General features: G+C 37.3%; 1 protein-coding gene across 1 annotated transcript; it reads right to left on the reverse strand.

The window, feature by feature from the left end:
* Nucleotides 1-4537: 4537 nt before the first annotated feature.
* Nucleotides 4538-9006, reverse strand: LOC138349547 (uncharacterized). The gene is made up of 4 exons (XM_069336047.1): nt 8864-9006; nt 7317-7522; nt 6361-6502; nt 4538-5597 (listed from the first exon to the last, which is right to left on the reverse strand). The coding sequence occupies exons 1-4, from the start codon at nt 8967-8969 to the stop codon at nt 5248-5250; spliced, it is 804 nt and encodes a 267-aa protein (XP_069192148.1). The 5' UTR covers nt 8970-9006; the 3' UTR covers nt 4538-5247.
* Between the last annotated feature and the right edge of the window lie 2239 nt (nt 9007-11245).

Below are 11245 nucleotides of genomic sequence, written 5' to 3' on the forward strand. Positions count from 1 at the left end.
AACATTAATAATTTTGTAACTAGCGTCAAACATTGTTATTTGCTTAGCTAAACGAACTAGAGGGTTCAGGTCCTGAACCGATTATGTGCCTCTGTAATCCTTTACACCACGGCCCACGGGATGGGTATGGGGTGCATAATAAAGAAAGCAATAGAAGAAATTGAAATTGCATAATACGGTTATTGACATTCAATAATAGTAAGATAAAGCAATGAGGACCAAATGGGAGACCAGTGATCAGTGTCTTGTATCCCTTGCAATACCTCAAATCCTACCTCACTGACAGGCTCCAGTATGTTTCTGTGAATAATTCAATTTCTCCCACCCTACCCATCAACATTGGTGTTCCTCAGGGCAGCATACTTGGCATACTTGGGTATCCTTTGGAGGTGCTTATCCAGTTCTCACTTGAACACTGTGAGGGGATTGCCAGTTATGCCATGCAGTTATGCAATGTATGAATCTATCTATAAGTCCACCAATCTTTGTAAAAATTTCTTGTATGTATGTACCTTACCTAAATAAACATTTAATTATTTATTATTTATATTTAGGATTCATCAACTGCCAAAGATATTCACATGCCAGTATAATTCTGGCGAGAGAGAGGTTTGGGAAAAGCCGTTATACCAACTAGTCAGCAATAAGGGTGATATTTGTGGGGCACAGGCACGCTCGGCCTGGCCCATTAACCCCCAACTGACACTATAACCACAGAGAATACTGTATTTATTTATATACAAGAAATATATACATTGGGGTTAACAGAGAATATAGAAATGAATTTGAATTTACATTCTAAAAGCGACTAGCACGCATAGCGTTTCGGGCAAGTCCTTAAACTAACAGAAAATTTTAGATAAATTAACAAAAAAAATGACAAAAAATGTTTACAGGTACATTGAAGAAAATTTTGACACAAAAGCAGATTAGAATAATACACAATAAAGAAATAAGGATTACTAGGTACATGAGGACTGGCCATTGTACTATATAGACCTGAAAAAGTGTAACTTAGCGACAACAAGAAAATATTGAATCACAAGACCACCGACGACCATTCCCTTACCCTGCCATAAACACTGAAATTTGACACCCTACCTCTGGAGCCACCCTGACCACAGGTCCACCAACTACATTTCCCTCCCTCCAACTCTGCCTCCACTTACATTGTACACACACATATTGTACACCACGCAAGTGTGGACTAGTGTGTAAATCTTACTGATACCACACTTAACCTTTATTCTTTCTCAATGTGTTGTATAAAAGGATCTGATTATACCGTTTCATTTCTAACTCCTTTTATTGGAAGAATGCCACATATGATCGTACACACACACAAGGTCTGTATAGGGTATAGGCAAGGTCTGACAAGGTATACTAGGTGAGTACTAGTTGAGTACTTACACACAAGATATTCTAGGTGAGACTAGGTGAGTATACACACACAAGATAGGGGCATTTCTAGAGCATTTCCTTGCGAACAAATTGATACCAAAATTAATTAAGGTCAGCAGACCGAAAAAGAGTATAAACATTTCAGTATTGCGAGCGCACATGTCCACATTTCAATGCCCCCCTTCCCAGAGCTGGGGGTGCCGGAGTGCGCAATAAACAACACACATCCGGCGGCTGCTTGTCGAAGGCGGAAGTGGAGCCTATATAGGCCGTTTGTCATGATAATTAGTGATGGCTCTTATTTTGATTATGGGTCCGTAATAAAATGAAGTCTTTTTTCTTAATTTATATTACCATGCTGGTAGAATACACTTCTTGATGATGAATATGGAGTACACATGAAATACCACACATATAGGATGAGTATGGATTACACAAGAAACTATTTATTTATTTATTTATATATATATTCAATAAGTTACATTGGGTTTATGAAAGTACATAACATGATGTGTTTACAATCTTTTAAAGCCACTAGTTTGCTTTACAAGGCAAACCAGTGGCTTTATAAACTAGTGGTGGATAAGTTCGGAAACCTGTGTCACCATATGGGACTGGTGGTTAATGAAGACAAAACTAAGTTTGAATGTAGAAGTCGGAGGCCCATTATATTGAAAATAAACGGTAAAAATATAGAGTGTGTTAATATATATAAATATTTAGGCATATATGTTGGATATACCCATGAGAGTTTGGAAGCTGAGATGAACAGACTGTTGGGTCAATGTCGAAAGATATTACAACCTCTGAAGGCCTTGGCATGCTGTGGAAAGGGAGTGGGAGTCCCTGTGCTACGAATGATATACTTGAGTACTGTAAGATCTCTTATTGATTATGCTGCACCTGTTATTTCTTGTTTTAGTAAAGGTAGGATGGGCAAGTTGGAGAAGGTACAAAATGAAGCCATGAGAATTATCTTAGGATGCCCAAGAAATGCTATGATTGAGAAAAGGATGATGGAGTTGAATCTGCAGAGTATTGGGGATAGAATTGCAGAGATAAATGTAGCTTCTGCCATTAGATTAATGAGAGGTGGAGGAGCTAATGAATTGGTCCTCTCAGTTCAAAAGGTGGGAAGTACTGAACAATGTATGATGAAGAAAAGAGCATATATGAATACCTTATGTTCTAATGTTATTAAGTATGATGTTATTACAGAGTGTATTGCTGTGCCCAAGAGAAAATTCACACCACCATGGGAGGATTGTAATGTAGATGTAGTAATTACTCCCTTGCAAAAGAAAAAAAGTATGTATGAAATAGGAGAGCTGAGGGCAACATATGATTGTATAATTAGAAAATTGCCTACAGAAAACACTCTACTACATGTATATTGTGATGGGTCAGTAGCTAGGGATGGGAAGGCAGGATGTATATTGTGATGGGTCAGTAGCTAGGGATGGGAAGGCAGGATGCATATTGTGATGGGTCAGTAGCTAGGGATGGGAAGGCAGGATGTATATTGTGATGGGTCAGTAGCTAGGGATGGGAAGGCAGGATGTATATGTTCTTAACATTCTGAAACCTATATTGTTTGCTGATGATACTACACTCATCTACTCCAACCCCAACCCACATACACTAAATACTGTAATGTTGTTAATAATGAACTAAAAAAAGTCCACTTATGGATGTCAACCAACAAACTAACACTTAACATAGAAAAGACCTACTACATCTTATTTGGAAGCAAATCTACAAATGCAATTCAGCTTCAGATGACAATGTAAACATTAGCAATAACAATGATGGAAAGTTTCTTGGTCTATTCTTAGACAAGAGACTCAACTTCAGTACCCACATACAACACATAACTAAGAAAGTCTCTAAAACAGTTGGTATACTCTCCAAAATCAGATATTATGTACCTAACCCTGCTCTCATCTCTCTATATTATACACTAATCTATCCCTATCTCAACTATGGTATCTGTGCATGGGGTTCAACCACTGCAAACCACCTCAAGTCCATCATCACCCAGCAAAAATCTGCTATCAGAATAATATCAAATTCTGCTTTCAGACAACACTCAGCCCCCTTGTTTAACTCCCTAAACATGCTAAACATAATCTCACTCCATAAATTCTCTTGTGTCAACTACATTTACAAAACCCTGTTCTTAAATGCAAATCCTGCTCTGAAACTCTTCCTGGACAGATGTAATAGGACCCATTATCACCACACCAGAAATAAATATCTCTTTGATATCCCCAGAGTTAAACTTGTATAAATAAATAAATAAATAAATAAATATGTTTATTCAGGTAAGGTACATACATACATACAAGTAATGTTACATTAATGGATCGATATATAGATAGAGCTAGTACATACAATGCCTAAAGCCACTATTACGCAACGCGTTTCGGGCAGGAAAAACATTAATATCTAGAACTTAATACTAATTGAGCATAAAGAATAAAATGTGTTGAGAACAAATACAAATAAAGATAAAAAAAAGGGGGAACATGACTAAAAAAGCAGCACAAATACAATAGGTTGACAAACAGTGTTGATTAAAAAAAAAAAAAAAAAATGACAGACATGGGTTGACAATAGAGGGGTAAGGTAGGTTAGTGAATTTATTAGGTAGTGTTTAGTTTTTATCTTAAACTGGTTGAGAGAGGTACAGTCTTTAACATGGTTGGGAAGATCATTCCACATTCTGGGTCCCTTGATTTGTAGAGCATTTCTAGTTTGATTAAGTCGTACTCTTGGAATATCAAAACTGTATTTATTTCTGGTGTGGTGCTCATGGGTTCTGTTACAACCTTCAATGAAGCTTTTGAGCTTATATGTATGTATTTGTAATGTATGTATGTAAACAATGTATTTATTATCATTTATCAATTCTGATAGAAATTACCTACTTAAAATTATCTGTTAGATTAAGGACCTGCCTGAAACGCTGCACATACTAGTGGCTTTACAAGATTGTAAATACTGTACTATTCAATGTATTCTCACAAACCCAATGTACCTACTTGTATATATATAAATAAAATAAAATAAAATATTGTGATGGGTCAGTAGCTAGGGATGGGAAGGCAGGATGCAATATGCCAAACTGAATTCGTGCGCCCCTTGAGGGACTTGAAGTAGAGGGATAGGGATCACAGGATAAGTATGGGTTGCACAAACTACTGGTAACAGGATGAGTATGGGTTGCACAATTAATTACTACAAAGTGGTTGAGTATGGGGTGCACGTAAATGAAGACTCCCAAGAAGCAAATCAGAGATCAGCCCAAGCTTCATCTTGAGGCAAAGCTCAATGCCTTAAGCCATATTGATGCTCTGTCCACAGTGCATTCTCTCTCTCAAATCATAATAGTACACTAATGGTTCCCTACACCACCCCTCAGGTGCAGCTGCAGCAGGCTTGGGTGACATGATGACTATGGGGTGCACAATAAACTAACACTCACAGAATGAGTATGGGCTGCACAATAAGCTACCTCTCACAAGATTAGTAATAAAGAAACATTAATTTTTTGGGTAGGGTGACTGAAACTCATCCTGGGGTAAAAATGTTTATTTAAATTTATTATAGTTAAATGAATTTAGTAAATTATTCCATATATTGTATTATAAGTGAATTGACACTAAACTATAAATGATACTAATAAGGTTTTAAAAATGAAAAACAGTAAAAATCCTTCATGTAAGATATGGAAGTTGAAGAGTAAATTAACTGTAAACTAAATTATAAACTGTAGACATAATATAAAGTATTATAAGTAAAATACCTATAAACTACCAAATAATAAGGTGTAAGGAACCATTTCTATTGTTTGTCCTTTTTTACCTGTTTCCTCAGGTATTTTAAAATTCCCATTCCGTTGTTACTACACTGTTTTCTTGGTGTAGTTCCCTGTGGTTCAAATTTTACTACTTGTACTTCTTGCTGTTTCTGAATGATTGCTAATGGTAGCCCTTGTTGCACCTGCAGAACTTTTTGTAAATGTTCCACCTGCGGAACTTTTTGTACTTGTTGAATTTCTTGCACCTGCGGTACTTTTTGGACTTGATGCACCTGCTGCACTTGTAGCTCGTCATGATTTTTTTCCAGGGCATTATCGCTATCACCTTCTGATCCTAATGTAAGTTTATCTGCATCAAGCTTCCTTGTGCGTGCTGGAAAAAAAATAAAAATAAAAAATAAAAAATTTCGAAATGGAAGATCCTGTGTAACAAATTTAATCAGTTACTATGATCGAGCCGCAGAAATTTTACAGGAAAGATATGGTTGGGTTGACTGCATCTATCTGGACCTAAAAAAGGCATTCAACAGAATTCCACATAAGAGTTTGTTCTGGAAACTGGAACATATTGGAGGGGTGACAGGTTAGCTTCTAACATGGATTAAAAAACTTCAAACTGATAGAAAAATGAGGGCAGTAATCAGAGGCAATGTATTGGACTGGAGAAATGTCACGAGTGGAGTACCACAGGGTTTAGTTCTGGCATTCATGGATAAATAATAAATAAATTGTTCATGATTTTTTTAGACAAAAGCTAGAATATGCAGCAGTTGTATGGTGCCCATATCTTAAGAAGTACATGTACAAACTTGAAATGATACAAAGACGTCATGGGTGTCATAGGGGCCCCAGCACACTGGTTTGCTAAAGGGCCCTTAATGCTGTCGAGACCTTATGGGCCCTTGGACCCATTACGTTAAGACATAGTGCTGTATTGGGCCACACACTTTTTGCCATATACATCAACGACAGAGATGATTGAATTGAAATTATATATATATATATATATATATATATATATATATATATATATATATATATATATATATATATATATATATATATACATATGTATATATATATATGAGAGAAAATAATAGGTGGTGATATATTTATATATTATGTGAACTACTTACACAAAAAGAAGTTAGTGGTGAAGATCTTCTTGTCCTCTTCTTGTATTACGTTTTTTGGTAGGATACAATGTGTCACCCGTGCTGGTCCTTTCTTGTAATAGATAACGATTGATTCATACCCACAGCCACGCAGATATGTTAGCTGAAAAGCAAATAATATTTAAACAATAACACTATCTGGGAAAATGCAACAAAAATGTTTGAAGCATAGCTGGGCATGCGCAATAGAACCCATAATAGAATCACAATACCAGAAATAAATATCTTTGATATCCCCAGAGTCAAAGTTATTCTGTGTAAATACTCTATGCAAATAAAGGGACCTTGTCTATGGAACTCACTCGCTAACAAATTTAAAAACTGTCCAACTTCTGCCATTTTAAAAAATAAAACCAAAAAGTACCTAATTTTATCTTGATAGTTTCCTAACTAGTGCATTAAACTCGCACTGTATCTTATGAAATCCAATGCCAGAATATATGTGCCTAAACCATACAACTTTTCCATTGTAATCATTGCTATCACCTTATATCATGATTGTTATATTGAATGCATATCTTACTATATTATACCTTGAAATATTCCTCAAATTATGCTACAATTTATATGTTGATAACCCTCAAATTTTACTTTAATGTACATAGTAATCTTTGTGATACTTTCTTACAATGTACCAGCCAATTTTTCCATTTTTGCTTTAAATTGCCTATTTAAAATTATCTGTTAGATTAAGGACCTGCCCAAAACACTATGTGTGCTAGTGGCTTTACAAGAATGTAAAAACATCAATGCTATGTACTCTCATAATCCCAGTGTGCTATCTTGTATATAAATAAATAAACAAATAGTATGTAAGTACTGTACAGTATTATTCATGTTGATTCTATACCTTATCAAGCAAGTTCAGCATAAGAAGAATACAAATGAATACAACAGATGTAGACAAACTTCAATACCTGATTTTCAATCCTTCGTAGAACCCGGCTTGCTGTATTTCGTTCTAAAGCCTTCTTGCCTTTAAGTAGAAAACGGGCTTCCTCTTCTTTCTTCATTAATTCTCTACTGTTTCGGAAGTCACACTGGCAGAACTTGCAAACATTGCTTCGGACATGCACACATTGTTTGCAGTTTGTGCATCTCCTCAAGAATTTTCCCTGAAGACCTGAAGGAAATAATTTCTAATAAAATACTTATATTCAAATGACCTATGCTGCAAAAATTATAAGTTAAATTGTTGTTAAAATGTACTACAGTAATTAAATATATTATTTAAATTATGAAATAATCTACATTAACACTAGTGAGAGCAATGTTAAAAATTTTAGGACTGCATCTATAAATAACTTTAATTTTGGATGTGATTAACCATGCTGTAACTCGTATAACAAAACTAAGAGGAGTTGCATCCAACAGCCTGATTGACCAGGCTGTTAATTTCAAGCGAATACTATATTATTGGAAGAAAAAAAATAAATTATATATATATATATATATATATATATATATATATATATATATATATATATATAAATAATCAATATTGTAACTTTTTTTGTGTAATGACGTTTTCAAATAAAGTTAGATAAATATACACACATACCAAAAGAATAGGGGTGGTAGGAGAAGAAAATATGAAAGTGTTCAGTGAGGATCCACAAGGTCTTCTCTGAGTACTCTTTATTTTCTTCTCCGAGGCTATGGGTCCCTACACTTGCACCAGAGGTGGTACCCCTCATATATATATATAATATATATATATATATATATATATATATATATATATATATATATATATATATATAATATATATATATATATATATATATATATATATATATATATATATATATATATATATATATATATATATATATATATATATATATGACAGTGTCAGATTCACCACCACCATCATACACCACCAGCACCATACACCACCAGCATCATACACCAACAGCACCATACACCACCAGCATCATACACCACCAGCATCATTCACCACCAGCATCATACACCATCAGCATCATACATCACCAGCATCATACACCATCAGCATAATACACCACCAGCATCATACACCATCAGCATAATACACCACCAGCATCATACACCACCAGCACCATACACCACCAGCATCATACACCACCAGCACCATACACCACCAGCATCATACACCATCAGCATCATACACCATCAGCATCATACACCATCAGCATCATACTCCACCAGAATCATACACCAACAGCATCATACACCACCAGCATCATACACCACCAGCATCATACACCATCAGCATCATACTCCACCAGCACCATACACCACCAGCATCATACACCACCAGCACCATACACCACCATCATCATACACCACCACCATGTCAAATGGACAGTGTCAACAAAATTATTCCCACATACTCCGTCACTATGTGATGGAGTACACATAGAACAGGGGACTGTAACAAATGTTCTAGCATAAAACCTTGTACAGTTTAGTAATGTCTTACCGTTTGATGTACTAGGTAGATCCATGTGTGGTGAAGTTTTATAGCTGGAGCTGGAAGATCCTGTCGAGATGACTTCTTCAAAGAGACTAATAGCTTCCACACACATTGTGTCTCGAGTCTTCCAGTACTTGGCCTACAGTTACCAGATCTGATTTACAGAAACTAGTGAACTATGGAGATAAGATTGTTAATAATATACTTTTTTTGAGATTCATATGACTTGCAGCTTAAAAACCAACCTTATTTTAAAATAGTACACTAAAGTACATAGCAAATTGCGAAATTCGTAGCTTTAACTACTTTAAAGCTAAATTCTCAAGCTTTGAAAATAAGCACAATTTGCTATTTTAAGCGGAATCTGGCAACTCTGATTTAGCATGTAAACATTGACTTGGATTCATAATGTAGTTATTTATTTTTCAACAATTTAAAACGAGTTATGAAAATACACACATTGGTACATTACTGCAAAGGCACTATACTATATATATATATATATATATATATATATATATATATATATATATATATATATATATATATATATATATATATATATATATATATATATATATATATATATATATATATATAAATTGTTGCAAGTCGAGCAACAAATATTTTACATTGAACAACAAATGAGATTGGAAAAGCAGTATTGCCAAAATAGACCCCAGACACACCCTGTGGGTAGTAATGGACCCCCATACCGACCCTATGAGGGGTAGTGGACCCCATAATAACACTATGGGTGATAGTGGACACTATGGGCGGTAGTTGACTTCATAGAGACCCTGTGGGCGGTAAGGGACCCCCTATCGACCCTGTGGGCGGCAGTGGACCCCCTATCGATCCTGTGGGCGGCAGTGGACCCCCTACCGACCCTGTGGGCGGCAGTGGACCCCTACCGAACCTGTGGGCGGCAGTGGACCCCCTACTGACCCTGTGGGCGGCAGTGGACCCCCTATCGATCCTGTGGGCGGTAGTGGACCCCCCCCCCTATCGACCCTGTGGGCGGCAGTGGACCCCCTATCGATCCTGTGGGCGGCAGTGGACCCCCTACCGACCCTGTGGGCGGTAGTGGACCCCTACCGACCCTGTGGACGGTAGTTGACTTCATAACGACCCTGTGGGCGGTAGTGGACCCCATACCGACCCTGTGGGTGGCGGTGGACCCCATACCGACTCTGTGGGTGGCAGTGAACCCTATATAGTAATCCTGTGGGCGATACTGTACCCTATAGTCATCCTGTGGGGGCAATGGACGCCATACATATCCAGTGGGTGTTATTGTACCCCATACTTATTCTGTGGGTGGTTGGAGCCCCATACCCATCCTGTGGGTTATAGTGGACCCCATACTCATCCTGTGGGTGGTATTGGACCCCATACCCATCCTGTGGGTGGTTGTGAGCCCATACCCATCCTGTTGGTGGTAGTGGACGCCATACACATCCAGTGGATGGTATTGGCTCCCATACCCTTCCTGTGGGTGGAAGTGATCCCCATACCCATCCTGTGGGTGGATGTGACCCCCATACTCATCCTGCGGGTGGTATTGGACCCCTTACCCACCTAACAGGTGGTAGTGGACCCTATACTAATCCTATACTTAACTATAATCCACACCATACCATCCTGTTTGCAGTAGTTTACCCTATATACATTCCAACATAACATCGTTTTCTGTTAGCGTTCCTACAAAACATTCTTTAAAGATTTCTAAAGCACAAACTATGGTATATAATATTGATTGGTGAAGGACTGTTATTCTATGTAATAATTTATTGTGCTTATTATAATTTACTAAGAACAACTAATATTTCTCAAAACAAAACTACGAGCCTTCAATAGGATGTAGCTGATCTGTAATATTATAAGAGCATGGACAATAGTAGGTGAATTTCACAACCCATGTGGGACCTGAAAACTACAATTTTCGTTATAATTGAACCAATCACGACTATTCAGCTATCTACGTTGATGGACGAGTACTGTGAGACGTAAATTGGTACGTGAGGAAGAGTTTGAGCCTTGGTAAAAAAGTTAACTGGGAATATATCACATATGTACTAAATCACATTCCACATATTGACTTTCAGCATTAAGTCATATATGTGCTGTCTTGTGTGAGAACGGGTTGCTAACTCACGGTATCTTTTTCCCCCCGTGTGACGCAGGGCACACCCGACGCATCAGCATCCCGGAGTGCGTCGAGTTCGACATCACGACAAACGCATGTCGCGGCTACTGCGAGTCGTGGGCGGTTCCTTCCGCCTGGCAGACACTGCTCTATAACCCTCACCAGGTTGTCACCACCATAGGGCAGTGCTGTAACATCATGGATACTGAAGATGTAAGTGTGAGTGTTGTAGGGGGAAG

The sequence above is a fragment of the Procambarus clarkii genome, chromosome 35 (assembly GCF_040958095.1).
Source record: "Procambarus clarkii isolate CNS0578487 chromosome 35, FALCON_Pclarkii_2.0, whole genome shotgun sequence".
NCBI classification, from domain to species: Eukaryota; Metazoa; Arthropoda; class Malacostraca; order Decapoda; family Cambaridae; genus Procambarus; species Procambarus clarkii.

Coding starts and splice junctions, on each gene's coding strand:
- LOC138349547 (XM_069336047.1), bottom strand. CDS start 8,969: ATGTGTGTGGAAGCTATTAGTCTCTTTGAAGAAGTCATCTCGACAGGA. Junction 6,503..7,316: donor TACGAAGGATTGAAAATCAG/GTATTGAAGTTT, acceptor TTTGCTTTTCAG/CTAACATATCTGCGTGGCTG. Junction 5,598..6,360: donor CACCACTAACTTCTTTTTGT/GTAAGTAGTTCA, acceptor TTTTTTTTCCAG/CACGCACAAGGAAGCTTGAT.